Here is a 17565-nt window from a genome sequence, read left to right as displayed (position 1 = left end):
CAGCAGTTTTCTATACCTTGTTAGTTGCAAAAAAGTAAATCTCTATTGTTTTAAGCCACCTCTAAGTTCTTCTTCTTCCCTCTGCCCAGTCAATTCTGCACCCAGCAGAAAATTTAAAAAGTTGGTAGGATCATTGAAATGCTCCTTCCCCAGAATCCAAGGTCATGTGATACCATTCTGTCAAACAGCCTAACTTCCTGAATTTGCCCTGAATTTTGAGAGGTTCTTAATCTCTAACCAGACCCTTCAGAAATCTGTTAGTAACAGACTGAGCTAACTCTGCTCAGCCATCTGAGCCCTATACAAATCCTGAATTTATATATATTTTATTCCTATATACACAAATTCATATACAATATATATTACTTGATATATAATGTATATGAATTTGTGTATATATAATACCTGACAAACGAATTCTGAAAATTACTTATATACAAGGACTGAAAATTTAAAAGTCAACAGAAATCAATGATTAAGTTTTTGTGAAGTCATGAATGAATTTTATACTACCATTATGTTGTACTTGCACATAGCAGCTTTATTCATAATTGCCAAGACTTGAAAGCAGCCAAGATGTCCTTCAGTAGGTGAAGGGATACATAAACCATAATACATTCAAACAATGTAATATTATTTTTCAGCACTAAAAAGAAATGATCTAGCAAGCCATGAAAAGACATAGAGAAAACAAACACATATTACCAAGTAAAACAAGCCAATATAAAAAGCCTATAGAACTATAGGATTCTAACAAAATGATGTTCTGGAAAGGGCAAAACTATGCAGACAGTAAAAAGGTCAGTGGTTGCCATGTATTGGGAGGGGAAGGGATGAAGAGGCAGAAGGCAGAGAATTCTTAAAGCAATAAAAATACTCTGTACAGTACAATAATGATGAGACACATGCTGTTGTGTATTTGTCACACCACCAAACATGCGTTAACAAGCATGAACTTTAATTTAAACTGGGGACTTCGGGTGTCAATATAGGTCTATCAGTTGTAAAAATATACCCCAGCCCTTGTGGGGGATATTGATAATGAGGGAGGCTGTTATATATAGGGGTAGGGGCATATATGAAATCTTTGTACCTTCTGCTCAGTCTTCCTGTGAATCAAAATTGCTCTTAGAAAATAAAACAGTTTCAAACAATATGTTGTAGGGACAATTAGGAAGTTTGGGGAACTGCTGACAGTTCTCTATTTATTGACATAGTGGTGATTATGTGGGTGTTCATTTTCTATAAAATTCTTTAGTCTATATATTTACTTGATATTCTTTTCTATGTTTTGTATTTTACAAAAATTTAAAAAGCATACATTTTAATGACAGGTCTCTTAATGACAAGAATTTAAAGGCATATTAAATTTAAAAGTTATACAACAGTGCATACAATACCAAGATTTTTCACCAGTTACATACCAAAATATTAAAAGTTTGGTTATTTTCCAATAAGAACTAGATTACTTAGGGGTATTTGAAGAACATATAGGTATTTCTAAAAGCGAAAATGAAAAACACTAAGTAAAATAATCATTTCTTTCAAATGTTTGTAAAGAACAAACAATTTGCATTGTTACATACAAGATAAATATATAATCATTATTAGAATACTTTCCCATTAAATCATAATCAACATATGTATATAATTTTAAATAAACAAAATACTCACTATTAAGTGACTGTTACTTGGGATTTTGCTTTTATGGTTGAATTTCTTTATTAGAAACATCTTTGACACTAGTTAACAATTTCAAAGTGATTTTTTAAGTGGTAGAAAGACATGATGAGGTCTGTTGTGTTGCCCTAGGCCTTTACTATAGTAATGGATCACATTTATGAAGACATCATAACCTTATAAACAACTGTCATAAAAAGCAGAGTCCACTATGTAAAATGATCTACTATAGCCTCATTACACCTTTATTATAGTAGTGGCATAATATTACAGTTACAAATTGAAAATATGCTGCGCATAACTTAGTTTGAGAAGAAAAATCACTTAACAGTCCAACAATATTCCAGTAGACAATCTTGGTCTTTATAAATCACTCAGATGACTTTTAAAGGTTAAAAAGTCAAAAGAAAGTTTGTGATTTGAATCTGCTACTACTTTAACAATGGTTTGGGGGGCATGACCCAGAAAAATTATCTCAGAAAGGAAGAATACTTCTTTTCTCATTTAGAGAATAATAAGATGACACTTACTTCTGTATAATGAAGCATGTACAATCAGGTAGTAACATCAAGTGTTCCTAGATTAATATAAAAATGGATTTAAATTAGAAACACAGTACCACAATGCTCTAACATCAGCAAAAATCATTACTTAAGAGTTTGTGAAAATGACAAGAGCAAATGCCAATCAAATAAATAGACTGTATTTATATAACCCAGGTAATAGTTCAGTGGGGAGGTTTGAAAAAGAAATTATTATTTCAATGCCAAGTCACGCTTACAGCTTTGAACAAGTAGTGAAACATGGGCATGTTTCTCAAATGGATTTCACAGCATCAGTGCAAAAGCCGGAGGGGATGGCTTAGTTTTTTAAGCCTCAGATTTGAAATACCTAGACTCCCTGCAACTACAGCGTTAAATCCTCTGTGGAACCACAGCTTCAAATGCTATCAGGAGAGACTCAACTCTTCATCCTTGTGAGACTGATAAATTGAAAGCCATGAAGTTTAGAGGAAAAGGAGGGGAGCCTGGAGCTGCCCCAAACTAACCCCCCTCAATCTTACACACACACACACACACACACACACACACACACACACACACGCAGGATAGTTATATTTGTAACATTTAAAGTTCCATTTGAGACATTTTCTTTGGTAGTACTAGAGGATGCTGTTTTTAAGACATTCAGAAATCTCACAGCCCTCCCATGCACCAGCTTTATAAACATTTCAATTAAATTTTAGACTGCTCAAATTAAATACATTATTTTTAACTCTCATTGAATACAATCAAAAAATTATACATGTTTCTTTAAAATGCATTTAGGTATCAAATTAATTATTATTTCTGTGGAAATTTCTGTATTTCAAATCAATTTTTTCTGCTTTGCTTATTCCTGATACCAATTTATGAATATTTGGTGAATGTCAATTAAAGCAACAAAATATTATTTAATTAGTACTCTAACATCATGAGACTCATTCATGAGATTTTGTAAAATAAGAAAAAAACATTATTATCTCCATTTTACAGATGAAGAAAGTGTGGCTCAGGAAAATTACTAACTTAATCACAGCTTATGTGTAGTTACTCTGAGTTTTAAAACAAAGGTCTTGAAAATATCCTAAAGTTTTGTTAGTTACAAGTAAGTTCCATTGAGGAATATAGATGTTTTTCCAAACAAAATTGTACAATGCATTTTAGAATGCATTTAAAATAAAAGATCTTTATATCTATTTTTTGATATATCAGTAATACTACATGTCACTGCTGTTACATATAATTAATGATTTTAATGGGTAAAAAATTGGAGTGCATGCTGAAAAAACTGGATTTTTTTTTAAGTCAACTACCTAATTGTTAACAGATGTCCCTTTTCATTTGGATTTACCTCAAAATAAAGCAAAAAGATACAGCTACCTCAGGGCTGAAATGAAAACCTGAGAGTAGCCAGGTGTCTGTGGTGCATGCCTTTAATTCCAGTAGTTCAGGAGACTGAGGCAGGAGGATTGAAAGTTGAAAGCCAGCCAGCCTCAGCAAAAAGCAACTAAGCAAAAGTGTTCCAGCTCCAGACACCTTAAGAAACACTAACAGACCAGAGAATAATGGGCACTGAGAGCAATTTTGAATGTATTGTATTTTTCTATTGTTGCTGAAGGTATGTCTCAGTTTCTTAGGTTGTATAAACAATTCTCAGCTCAGGTGCTAAGGAAAATTCAGAAGTCAATGTTTTCTTTGATTTCTTACACCATTTCACCCATCTTTTACATTTCACCTGGTATTAGCCTATGTTCATTATGCCAGCAAAAATGGCTGCTCCTGCTCCAAAAGCCCATAAATGGAATTTCCTTTAACTACACCTAACTTTTTAATAGCAGTTCCCTGCCTTGGGATAATTCTTCTAGGCTATTTTATGCAGTTTAAGTTATATATTCCGTTTTCTAGCAATAAGGGCCTTGAAGATTTTGTAAGCCTCACAACTCCCATCTAGTCTGAATAGATTTACAGATGCTCTTTAAAAATGACTTCTGTTCCTTTGGCCACACGGGCAAGCATTCCACAATCCCAAAGGGATTTTGGGTCCATGCTTGCACATCTGTGCAGCAACCTACATATCAGAATGAACAGCCTCTACCATGCATGTAAAGACTCCATCCCTCCTTTTGTTCAAACATTTATTTAGTACTTAATGGTGTCAGGTAAAAATACTTTTAACAAAGAATGGAGCTAGACTTCTTGCCTGGAGGCATAGATGCACTTCAGTGGGCTATGTAGAGGATCAATTTGTATTTCCCCAGATTGTCCTTTTCTTCCAGCTCGGGGATTTGTAAGGAGAGGACGTCCTACAGAAAGCTGTGGTAGCAAGACTGAGCAGGGAAAGTAAGGGTAGAAAATACCTAAAATGAATTTGGTCTAAAGAACTCTTCACCCATACTCAATAACCATTTCAGATCCCTGAGGAATTCCAGATTACATTTTAGACGAGGCAAAGTTCAATTTACACTTTTAATTCAGAGGATAAATAAGTACAAAAACAATAAACATTTACCCAAAGTTCCTAAAGACAAACAAACCAGAGTTGCATGACTTCATACTAATTTTCCAATATGAAGCTCAATCTATACTTAACATCAAAAAAGGCAGCAATTTGTTTGACTAATAAAAGTAAATGTCTCTGCACTGCGCTTAGTAATACGAAGCACCTCAGTAGGAACGAACCCTGCAGCTCCACTATGACCGACCTCTAACGCGATCCCTGAGAAGGCCGCGTCTCGCGAGAGTTGAGGGACCGCAGCCCGCACCAAAGGGAGAGGGCGTGGCCGTCAGGTGGGCGGGGTCCTGGAGATCACGAGTGCTGGAGCTCCGGACGGGTCTGCGCCGGTCGCTTGACCCGGGACTTATTTCGCGCTTGTCTGCTTAGCGCGCAACTATGGCGCGGAAGTCGAATTTGTTTGTGTTTCTCGTGCCGCTCCTGCTCGGCCCGACCCTAGTGCGCGGCTTCAACACTCTGCCCCTGGTCCTCAACACTTGGCCTTTTAAGAGTGCAACCGAAGCAGGTGCGAAGCGCGGCCGGGGTGGGTGTCTGCACTGCAAGAGGTCCCGGTGGGGTGGGGAGGACCGACTGGCTGGCCCCATTGCAGCTGCAGGGCAGGCAAGCGCCCGATTGGCCAGGCCTTCCGCAGCCTCGGCTTCCAGTCCTTCCTGCTTCGCCCGCTTCGTTGCTCTTTTGCAATTGACCTTTACTCCATCGTCCTCCGAGGCTGTGTTTTTAAGTCCTTGTCATTTAGGATCACTCCTTGTATTGCCCCCCACTCCCACCCCGCACTAATATATATCACACTGTCCTGCTGACCTCCAACGTTTCGGGTCTTTCAGCTTTTACTCTTCCAGTGGCACTTACGCTGGTTTTTGCCTGATTCCTAGTTTTGCCGGGCGTCTACCTCTCCACCTTCCCTTTCTCACCCCCACCTCCATGTATCTTCAGTACCCTGGATTCTTAATTTCTAGACAACCTTTTTTGCCCAAAAGATAGCATATTCTTTTCCCACATAATTTTTTTTTTTTTTTTTTTTTTTTTTTGGTAACACTCTGATATATCTGAGGCACAACAATCATTGTGCCTGAGCCCCACCTCCTGGGATTTTGATTTAACTGCTGGAACTAGGTCATCTGCTTTTTTTAAAAAAAAAACAAAACCTCCCTATGTGATTTTCCTTGGCAGTCAGAGAGGATTGAGAACCACAAAGCTATGGTATCGGTATCCCCTCTTCCAGGAAGCCTTCCCTAATGCCCTTAAACTTAATCAATCGGAATCAGATTCCCATCTTTTGCTCTGTGATATTATCCAGTATATACCAATCTCCTGACATTTTCGTATCGTATTATGTTTGTTTCTTTCGTTTCAAGACATACTACTGCAGGAGTAATTTCATACCCTTGGTACCCCATCTCATAGATTAACTTTCTGGTGGCAGAATTGAATCCAGAATTTGAAGGAGGTAAACTGCTATGTTATAGGCAAGGCATAGGCATCATAGAAAATAAGGAATCAGGTTGTGAGAAAGAGATTCATAGCAACAGAGAGACCCAAAGAAGCCCAGCAATCTGGGCAGGGGACAATTCTGTGCAAGTTGCCTTATAGGAAACTTCTCAGAATGTACTTTCAAGCCTGTAGGTCCATTAGTGACATTAAAGTGCTTATTGACAGTACCTGCTGTTCAAGGAATTCTGTTTTTATGGGTAAAGTGTTCAAGGAAGACCTCCCCTACCCCAATGTACAGGGATCCACAGAACAGCACAGTGCCAGAAGTATGGCCACCATAGTTGAAGTAACTACTTTTAAAACCAAGCTCTGCTGTGTACCAGCTGAGTGACCTTAAAAAATTGTCTTAAGTCAATGGTTCAATTTCCTCTTTTTTAAAATGAGGAATTGCACATTACTATCTTAAAAACTGTTATGAAGACTAAATGAACTAATTCATATGAAGTCCGTCTTGTAACTTTTTCTTAGAATTTTATCAAGACTGTCCTGGAATAGGTGTTACCTCAAAAAAAAAAAGGGTAATAATTATGCATATTTTTGCAGAAGAAATTTGTGAGGTGATGATTTAATAGACTGTCAGTTTAACTGCCTTTGGGTAGTTTCAATTGTACCTTTAAAAATAAAGGAGAGGATACTGCTTTTCTTAGAAAAAAATAGCTATTAAAAAGTGAAAAAAAAAAACCTCACATTGTAGCAGTAGCCAAATTCTTTGAATTCTTTATAATAACCAGTGATGTAATTTTTGTTTCTGACTGATTTGTATACTTGATAAACTAATTTGCTGACATTTCAGTTTAACTGAGTGTAAAAATGGGGAAAATTAAAATAGAAAGTCTCAAATTGTATTTGGCATCAGGAAAATATTTATATAAAGGAGCATTATTTGGTTTAATTAACAGCATGGCGGGTGTTAGAATCTGGTGGTTCTGCCCTCGATGCCATTGAGAATGGCTGTGCTACGTGTGAGAAAGAGCAGTGTGATGGCTCTGTAGGCTTTGGAGGAAGTCCTGATGAACTTGGGGAAACCACGCTGGATGCCATGATCATGGATGGGTAAGAATGCCTTTCCGAGAGAATGCTTCTCTGTGTCTGTGCTTCATGTTAAGCTACATTTAGAATTGTAATTTCTCCTAAGCTCAAGATGGGAGAAGGTGTGAGTTTTGTCACAGGTCAGAACCACTAGCTTATTGTATTTGGCATTTTCAAACACAAGGAGTTTCCCTCTTGATTATTTAAAAGTGAATAACTTATCCTAATAATATCAATAACGCATGAAAATAGATCTCCTATAACAGGGAGAAAATTTGCCTCTGACCTTATAAACCATCATTCACCTGACATCCACAAATATTATGGTTTGTTTGACCAGAAAACTTAAAGCCTCTTTCAGAAGCCATGTTTAAGAATTTTAGTTCTGTTGGAATATATGGTAAACTGATTTTCTGTTTTTTCCTTAATTCTGATCTTGTGGAAATCTATGAACTTCATGAATGTGCTTTTTGCTTTTCTGTGTAAGATGATGGAATTTATCCTACAAAACATTATTGCTTAGAGAACAGCAATATTTTTAAATTTATGAATCTATGAAAATATCTTAATACATACTATGTTTTTTTCTTACAGCACTACCATGGATGTAGGAGCAGTAGGAGATCTTAGACGAATTAAAAATGCTATTGGTGTGGCACGGAAAGTACTAGAACATACAACACACACACTTTTGGCAGGAGAGTCAGGTATTTTTTAACTATACTGAAATTCTTTCTAGTCTTGTCTGTAGTCATCCCTGTGAAAAATAGTACTCAGAATCCAAAGAGAAAAGACTTCAGTTTAAATTCCAGCTCTTAATGTCTATTTACCTGGATAGGTAACTTCTAACCCTTACTTTCTTTGTCTTTAAAATAGGATTTAAAACATAATAATAATTTATTACCTATAGATGAGTAAATGCTGGACTGAAATAGTGTTCACCATCAGTTTTTTTCCCATATTATTACATTTTTATGGGTGCATCATTAACCTAGAGAGCATTATTAACATAAGAAGATAGGACTAGAAGGAATATGCTATGACAACATCACTTACTTGAAGACTTTCCACACTGTATACTAGAAATTATACACTGGACTATAATCAAAAATTATTTTTAATGATATGTTTATCTAGTGACTCCAATAGGTTTCCTTCAGTTTGGCTGTAAGTACAAAATCTCAAGGTACCTGACAAATAAAAGAATGGTACTCATTCAGTTGAATACAGTTGTCCCTTTGCTGTCACAAAGCTTTTTACACCCTGATCATGATCATTGCAACTGGTCAGAGGAGTAAGAGTCCGTATTGGTGAGAGTGTGTGCCTTTTTTTTTTTTTTTTTTGGTAAGATGGAGGGAGATGGTGAAGGTGAGATAGCGAAGGATTCTGCATAACAAACAACCCAGGGAACTCAAGCAGATCAGCTTTAAGTAGGACATATGGAAGTTGAAGATGTAGACATTGATCTCCTTGAAATTGTTCATGTGTGAAAACTCTTTGAGAAAACTTTGTGTACCCCTCTGGATATCTTTGTGTACCGCATGTAAGAGGCAGCTGACCTAGGATGCCTCCAGCACATACATTTTGCTTGAAAGATGATACTTTGTTAATTTATACTTTCCTTCCTAATTGCCAGCCACCAAGTTTGCTGAAAGTATGGGGTTTACCAATGAGGATTTATCTACCAATGCTTCTCAAGCTCTTCATTCGGATTGGCTTGCTCACAATTGCCAGCCAAATCATTGGAGAGTATGTATATGTATTCAATCTCAAAAATAAATTACTTGAAAATATTAAAATTATTTCCTTTCAGTTCTCTCTTGCCTGCCTATTGCTGAGGATGCTTCTTAGCATCCTGGCTGCATATTACAGCTGGAGATTTAAGTTGTCTCTCTGGGCATTGACATGAGAGCTCCTTTAGCAGGCTCTGGTTCCCATTCCAGGGTGAAGAACTACTGGTCTTTGGCAGTTGTTTGCAGACTAGGAAGATTCTGGGGATTGGAGCTGCCCCCATCAGAGATTTTCTGCTTATATTTCCTTGGATAAAGGCTGAAAAAGTCAAAGTTTGGGAAACATAAGTCTGAAATATTTTCCAGATCTTATCTGTGTGAAATATATATATAAGTATATGTATGAAGTATATATCCAGCATCTTCCCATCACTTCAGTTAAAGATTTATACCATTAGGTATCTTGTTTTTTACTAATGGGATAATTTGTTCTTAATGGAATTTTTAGCACAAATCAGTTTGCCTTTTCCATACAGTTTCCTTCTTTGATTGTTTTATGGCCTCATCTTTTTTATTTTTCCCTAATTGCTAATTACCATGATGTCTCTGGGATTAACCATGGAAAAAGATGGTTGATAAAAGAGAATAGGGAAGGTACCTAGTATACTAATGTATAATGTGTACAGGTTGAACATCCCGAACCCAGAAATCTGAAATTCAGAACTCTCTGCCATGGTTCCACAAGTGAAAGACTCTACACACCTCATGTATTGCAGTTAAAATGCAGGTGCACTAAAAATATTATATAACATCACCTTCAGACCACTTGTATACAAAACAAACCTGTATATGAAATATAAATGAATTGCTTTAGACTTGAGTCCCATCCCCATGGTATACTTGTAAATATTCCAAAATCCAAGACAATCAAAAATCCAAAATATCTCTGGTTCCAAGAATGTCAGATAAAGGGATCATCAACCTATAGTAGTTTCTTGTTTTGTTTTATTTTATTTATTTGTTTATTTTTATGCCACTAGGGATTGAAACCATCAGATATTCTATCACTGAGCTATATAACTAGCCCTTTGTATTTTTGAATTTTGAGACAGCCTCACTGAAGCTGGGTTCAAAATTGAGATCTTCCTAGGTCAGCATCCCACACCACTGGGATTACAGGAGTCTACCACCTCACCCAGTCCTTATTTTAAACCAATCTATGTATACCACCTAAATTCATAAATGTGGATTATATTTTTATGCCTTTAAGATTCAAAAGGATAGCTGGGTTTGCAACTCAGTGGTAGAGCGTTTGCCTAGTATGTGTAAGGTATTGGGTTCAATTTTCAGCATTGCATATAAATAAATAAAATAAATGTCCATCAACAAGTAAAAAATATATTTTAAAAAAGTTTTTAAAGGAATCCTAGAGTACCACACTTAGAGCATATTTCATAAGCCTAGCTTTGGAAAGAAAAAAGTGGATTGCAAACAGTGGTTTTAAATCTCAGAATTCTTATTTATCCAGGAAAAAAATTCTGAAGAGTACCATTGTGTTGTACCTTATTCCATTGGATTAATGTCTAATTTAAAAAACAAAAAAAAACTCTTGTATTGTGCTTAGAATTTTAGCAAATAAAGACAAAATTCAGGGACCTGTTCTATCTGTTAGATATATATATATATATAACACATTTTATGTAATTCTGAGACTAGCATGGGAATTTTGTAAACTTAGATATTCATTAATTTTCACATAAGACTCAACTAATCTTTATGTTTACATTACCGTATATTTCTTATTAGTGTTAAGTGATTGTACATAACTACTTGTCAATTTCTAAGATACTCTTTCTTAAAAATAAAACTTAAATCTTATTTACAGAATGTAATACCAGATGCTTCAAAATACTGTGGACCCTACAAACCACCTGGTATCTTAAATAAGGATGATCCTACCTATAAAAAAGCAGAAGATGATTATGGTCATGATACTATTGGTAAGTTGTCTTTTATACAGTTTTTATGATTAAAAGTTAATTACCTTCTTCATCCCTGTTCATGTACTAGAAGTTGATTTTGGCAAGTAAGTGCCTCTCTCTCATTTTTTCTCTTTGGTATGTATATAAATAAGAGATTTTATGTATACATGAATGTATTTGTTAAATTGCTTATACAAGATCCCCCAAATCAAACATGACTATTCATGTGTTGATTTTTAATTCTTTGATAGTTAGTTCTTTATGTTGTTTGGTGGTACTAGGGACTGAACCCAGGGATGATATACCACTGAGCTACACCGCTCACATATCCAGGCCTTTTTATTTTTTATTTTAAAAAAGCATCTCACTAACTTCTCTAGGCTGGCCTCCAACTTGCAGTCCTCCTCAGCCTCTCAAATTACTGGGATTATAGGCATGTGCCACTGTGCCTGGCTATCATTTGTTGTATTAAAGTGGCCTTAAATAATTTTTTCCAAGTTTTTAGGACAGACTTTTTTCTACTAGTCCATTTTAGTGATTTTATTTGGAATTACCCCTGGGGAAAAAAAAAATGAAAGTAATTCACCAATTTGAAGAGGAAGGATATGGGATGTCTATCAAATGACAGTATGAAGCCAAGTCATCACAGTGCATAAATTATACTACTGATATAATTTTCACTATCCACAAATTTTCACTTTATTTCTACATGAAATTAATGAGAGCATATTTATATTATTTTCCTAGTTCAGGCTGTGAAAACACAGTACAAAGGCTGGTGACTTACGAACAACTGAAATTAATTCCCACAGTTGTGGAGCCTGGAAGTTCAAGGTCTAGGCATGAGTAGATCCTGTGTCTGGTGAGGGCCCATTTCCTAGCTCATGGGAGATGTCTTCTTCATGTTCTCATGCAATTGAAGGAGCTTAGCTAGCTCTCTGGGCCTCTTTAATAAAAGTAATAGTCTTATTTGTTAGGGCTATGCCTTTATGACGTAATCACATCCTGGAAGCCTCCCTCCTAAATTCATCACTTTGTGGACATAAATTTTGGGGAGCCAACATTCAGACCAAGAAGTTATCAACTGCTCAATAATGTGGTTATATTTGAAGTAAACTTTAGGTACTGACAACTTTTTGTTTACTTCCAGGTATGGTTGTAATCCATAAGACTGGACGTACTGCTGCTGGTACATCTACAAATGGTATAAAATTCAAAATACCTGGGTTAGTGTTTTCATAAGAACAGAACTCTCAAATATATATAAATGTAAAGCAGTATGTGCTGGGTGCTATGAAGGAGAGTACAACCAAGTAGAGTGCCAGCCTCATGGCTGATGTAGATAAATCTGAAAGAAAACACATTAGATCTGCTAAGTGCCAAAGGAGGAGTCAGAGCCAGTGCTTTAGAGTTTAGGGTGGCTTAAAGTAAGTAGTTAGTAATGCCAATAAGGTGTTGCTAGCTAGGAACTGATCCTTGAGTCACAGAAAGGAAAGGGGATCCTCACAGCAAAGGCACTGGCAAGTAAAAGTAATGCTCACTTCAGATTCAGGGCTTCTGCTGGCTGAAGAGATTGTTAGTGCGTGGTGGAAGGTAAGACTGGAAAGGAAGACTGGAACCATATTTCAAGGAGTCTTATGTTAGTTTGAGGATTTCTAAATTTTATTTTGAAGTGGTAGAAAAGGATTAAAGATTTATTTACAAGGAAAAGCTTTGTCAAGAGTTTGACATATTGCATAATAAGCAAGAATAGATGTTAGGTAAAGAAAATCAATTTTGAGCCTCTTAAAATAACCCAGAAATCAGATGATAAAGAATGGTAATTATAAGAAAGTAGCTGTAAATCTTTGAATGTCAGCTTGGCATGTAACTAGCTGATTACAGTTTTTTTTTTCATTTTTTAAATTGGCAAGTAAAAAGCATTTATGACATATGTATAATGTTTTCATATATGTATACACACATACACAGACATAGTGATTTAACTTATATATTACCTCACAAAATTGTTTTTTGAGGTGATTACAACTTAAAATCTGCTCTCAGCAATTTTCAAATAGACAGTAATAAAGGTGTTATTGTAATAACCATGATATACAATTGACCTCTTAAAGTTATTCCTCCTGTCTAATGGAAGTCTTGTGTCCTTTGACCAATATGTCTCCAGTTCCCTCCTTGGTATCAAGCAATCACCATTTTCATCAGTTCTATAAACTCAACTTTTTTATACTCCATGTCTGATAATAAATTTTTAATGTAGGTTTGTGAAAACTAAGTTGAAAAACTAACAAAAGTCTTTTCTCTATGTGAAGAATTTACTTACAACAATAATCAGTAGTTATGTGGAAATATCCTCTATTTTGGAAACAACTCGTAATTTATTTTACACTTGATTTCCTATCCTAAATTCTTATGCTGTGTGCTCATAAAGTCGCATAGGAGACTCACCAATACCTGGAGCTGGGGCATATGCTGATGATACTGCAGGGGCAGCTGCAGCCACTGGGAATGGTGATATATTGATGCGTTTTCTGCCAAGGTATGACTTCTTACGTTTGTAAATTTTAGAGATCTTTATAGGGGATATGTTCTCTGTCAAGATACAAAATGCGTTTTTGTTTTGCATAATCTGATTGTGCACAAGAGCTTTTGAGAAATTTATATACAAACTTTTTGCCTATCATTTAATGATCATTCAAATTAAGTAATCATAGTTCCATGAAATAGAATAGTACCCTACTTCACAGATGAGAATATTTATAATTTATTCAAATGTAAGTCCACTAAGTCAAGGAGCTATGATAATTGATGAAAGTACGAAACATAGTCCCTATGTGCAGTCAATTACTAGAACTTCATGTTGCCTACATGTACAGTATTTTCTCCTTTAATTGTAGCACCTTTTCTCTTTTAAATGTAACCTCTATTCTCTGTGATTTCTGGTTATTATTACTAAACCAGAAACTCAGCCAAAGTCAAAAAATACTAAGCCAGAAAAAAAACTAATTTCTTAGTCTGAAACTAATGGTGGATGACTTGAATAGATGATATTATATCAAGATTTCCTTGCTTCAATGTTGATGCTTTAGTGAGAGTTAGCCACTCCCACTCATTATATGTATTCTATCAAATATGACAGTTTTGTTGGTTTTAAATTTCTAATTAAAGTTACCTGATTTGAAGTTTGCATTTGTTCTATGATACTGAAGTTCCCTCTGTTTAAACAGCTACCAAGCTGTAGAATATATGAGTAGAGGAGAAGATCCAACCATAGCTTGCCAAAAAGTGATTTCAAGAATTCAGAAGTATTTTCCAAAATTTTTGGGGGCTGTTATATGTGCCAATGTAACTGGAAGTTATGGTAAGTTGAATTTGAATTTTGATTTATGCAAACCCTTTTAAATACTACATTGTACAATATACTAGTTAGTAGAACAGGGAACTATGTAGAGTAGGCTCTGAGAAAATGTTAATTGATGGTCTTTCAAGGCCCACAAAGTGTTAAAATATACCTAAAACCCTTTTTTGTTGACTACTGGTAGTTATATATTATCTATTCTTTGGCTCTTAGTTCTTATCCCTACATGTTGAGATGTACTAATTTAGTTAGATGCTTTTACTAATTAGAAAGAGGTAGGGATAAATTATTTCCCATTTTTCTTTTCTAATTGTTACTTAAATATTTTAGCCATTTAGATCTTTTGGGAGTTCCAGAAGAACAAAATGTATTACTAATTTGTAAAACAAAGAAGTTTGCAGAATTATTTTTGCACTGTGTTTGAGGCATGTCTTTTGCTTCATTTACTTTCCGTATGAGCCTATCACAGTTTCAAAGCATTTTAAGATCAACCACTGCTGATTCTCATTAGTGAATTTTCAGATGGGGAAGATATACAGCTTATTGATCAATACGACTTATTAGGTTAGACTGCTTATTATTTTCTTTGATCTTTTACTTCCCACACGTCTGTATTTGAAAAACTTGTTTGAGGAATTCCTTATTCTTTTTTAAGTACTAAAACACAAAAGTCAGTAAGAGTTATGGGGAGGGAAGGTTTTATGTATGAAATAAGTCAGTTTCATTGATTCTCTCTTAAGAAATAAACTGTAGAAGGCTCGGAGTTGGATTTAATAGGATGGAAAATGCTAATTATATAATTGTAGATGAATTTAAAATGACTAGTACCTTACATTTGAAGTAATCAGAGTAGAAGGGACATCTCCCCCAAGGGTTTTTAAGCAGAAGATGAACCCAAGACAAAAAGCACCTTGTCAAATAACTCTTCTTTCTGTGAGATTAACAGAGTAGAAAAGAATAAGAAGCAGTGATGTTGGGGGGCGGGGTGTTAATGGATGAATCATAGGAATGTTCTAGAGGCTAGGGAAATAAAATTTTGGATGATGTTCCTGAATAATTTCTTGTAAGAAAGGGACATGAAAACATTAAAAAAGAAACAACAGCATGTGTATGGAATAGACAATCCACAGATTTTCTGAAGTTCAAGAGGATTGCTCCCCCACCACCTGTTTTTTGGGTTTTGTTGGTTTTTTCTTTCTTTCTTTCTCTCATAACTACTCAGTGCTCAAGAAGGTACTTCTTTGTAGCTTTGTTGTACATATAGAAACAATTGCCAGTGTCCAGGCAAATAGCAATATCTGTGTTGGTTATAAATATATGCATCCTGTATTTAACCACACATCTTTCTCTTTTTTGACCCAAGGTGCTGCTTGCAATAAACTTCCAACATTTACTCAGTTTAGTTTCATGGTTTATAATTCTCTAAAAAATGAACCAACTGAGGAAAAAGTTGACTGCATCTAATCCATCTTCTCTGTCACTATCTGTATTTAAAGAAGAAAAAAACAAAAGCAAAAGGTTATAATCATCATGTAGTGGTTGTCTGCATTGTAAGGTTTTTGTATAAAGTAAACACAAAAATAAATTTATGCTGAAATGACACTTTCTACAACTGAAATTTTTGTATTTTCTATTTTTATTTAAGCTTTGTACACTCCCTGAAAATTAATATCCATATGTGTATGTGTTGTATAGACTTAAATGTAAATGATATTTGAATTTCTAATTGATGTTGCAAGAAATTACTACTTCGGGAATATATTTTCACAGTAATATACTAAATCCAAGTCAGCTATATTTGAGTACTTAAAATCATTAAAGTATACAAGCCTTTTAGGTCTTCCTCAAAGGAAGAGTTACACTAAGACTTGGCAGATTAGTCCTGGTTAAATTTCAGTTTGTTATGTTCAGTATGACATACCTCTGACCACTGATTATTAGTTTTACCTAGTGTTCCTAATAGCTTGAAGCAGGAAGAATGCTATTAATATAGATGCTTTTTATTTTGCACATATTAGAAAATATGGGCAATCTTCTGGTAAGCAATTATATTGATTTTGTTTGGATTACTCTCTAATGGAGCTATGAATGTAGGAAAGTTTTGAGCCACAAAAATCTCTGTCTTTAAGCTACTGACAGTCAGTATTGGTCATGTCTTTTACAAATCATTGGGGGCATTTGATTTGTACTGTAATTTTACTAATGTCTTTTGCAGAGGTGGGATTACAATTAGAAATAAGTCAATAATGTGTTTTCTGGCTTGGTATTATTTTCCTAACTTCTGAACTACATCTGAAAAGTACATGGAAGTTGTGTGTCTGCTTTCTTAGCATCATCTTGTTTTTTTTATCCTCCCTCTGTGCCAGGGATTGAATCTAGGGCACTTAACCATGAGCCACATCACCAACCCACTCCCCCCTTTTTTTTCTTTTATTTTGGGTGGGTGGGGGGGTACAGGGGATTGAACTCCAGGGCACTTAACCACTAAGCCACACTCCCAGCCCCCTATTTTGTATTTTATTTAGAGACAGCAACTCACTGAGTTGCTTAGCACCTTGCTTTTGCTGAGGTTGGATTTGAACTTGCCATCCTCCTGCCTCAGCCTCCCAAGCAGCTGTAACTATAGGTGTACACCATTGAACCCAGCTTTTAGCATCATCTTTTTCCTTCAGAATCATTCTCTTTAAAATCAGGAATCTAACTCGTTCCCCCAACATTCTTACCCCCCCTACCCTTTGCCCCCTTCTTTTCTGCTCCCTCCCCTTTGCCCTATCTAAAGTTTTTCCATTCCTTTCCCATGCCCCACCCCCATTGCCATTATGGGTCTGCATGCTCATATCAAAGGAAATATTCAGCCTTTGGTTTGGGGGATTGACTTGCTTCACTTAGCATTATATTCTCCAACTTCATCCATTTACCTGCCATGATTTTATTCTCTTAATGCTGAGTAATGTTCCATAGTGTACATATACCAAAGTTTTCCTATCCCTTCATCTACTGAAGGAGATGGTGGAATGAGTTAGACATCACTACCCCAAGAACATGTATAAGACACGAATGGTGTGAAAATACTTTGTGTACAACCAGTGTCTTGAAAAATTGTGCTCTATATGTGTAATTTGAAATGAATTGCATTCTTCCATCATGTATAACAAATCAGAATAAATAAATTTTTAAAAAGCCAAAGAGAAAAAGTTAAAAACAGCCTCATCTTATGGCATTTTTATAAAAGGACCCGAAT

The 17565-nt window shown here is 35.5% G+C and overlaps 1 protein-coding gene across 2 annotated transcripts; it reads left to right on the top strand.

Moving 5' to 3' along the window:
* The first annotated feature begins 5020 nt into the window (after positions 1-5020).
* Aga (aspartylglucosaminidase) lies at positions 5021-15926 on the top strand. 2 transcript variants are annotated; one of them, XM_040294058.2, is made up of 9 exons: positions 5021-5257; positions 7125-7278; positions 7849-7961; positions 8891-9003; positions 10870-10984; positions 12117-12192; positions 13398-13505; positions 14194-14327; positions 15688-15926. In XM_040294058.2, the coding sequence occupies exons 1-9, from the start codon at positions 5113-5115 to the stop codon at positions 15786-15788; spliced, it is 1059 nt and encodes a 352-aa protein (XP_040149992.2). In that variant the 5' UTR covers positions 5021-5112; the 3' UTR covers positions 15789-15926. The 2 variants fall into 2 exon arrangements, with proteins under 2 accessions (XP_040149992.2, XP_005325594.2); XM_005325537.5 differs by having other exon boundaries at positions 5024-5239.
* The last annotated feature ends 1639 nt before the right edge of the window (positions 15927-17565 follow it).

This window comes from Ictidomys tridecemlineatus, chromosome 14, assembly GCF_052094955.1.
Source record: "Ictidomys tridecemlineatus isolate mIctTri1 chromosome 14, mIctTri1.hap1, whole genome shotgun sequence".
Taxonomy (NCBI): domain Eukaryota; kingdom Metazoa; phylum Chordata; class Mammalia; order Rodentia; family Sciuridae; genus Ictidomys; species Ictidomys tridecemlineatus.
This window is presented reverse-complemented; position numbering and strand designations above follow the sequence as displayed.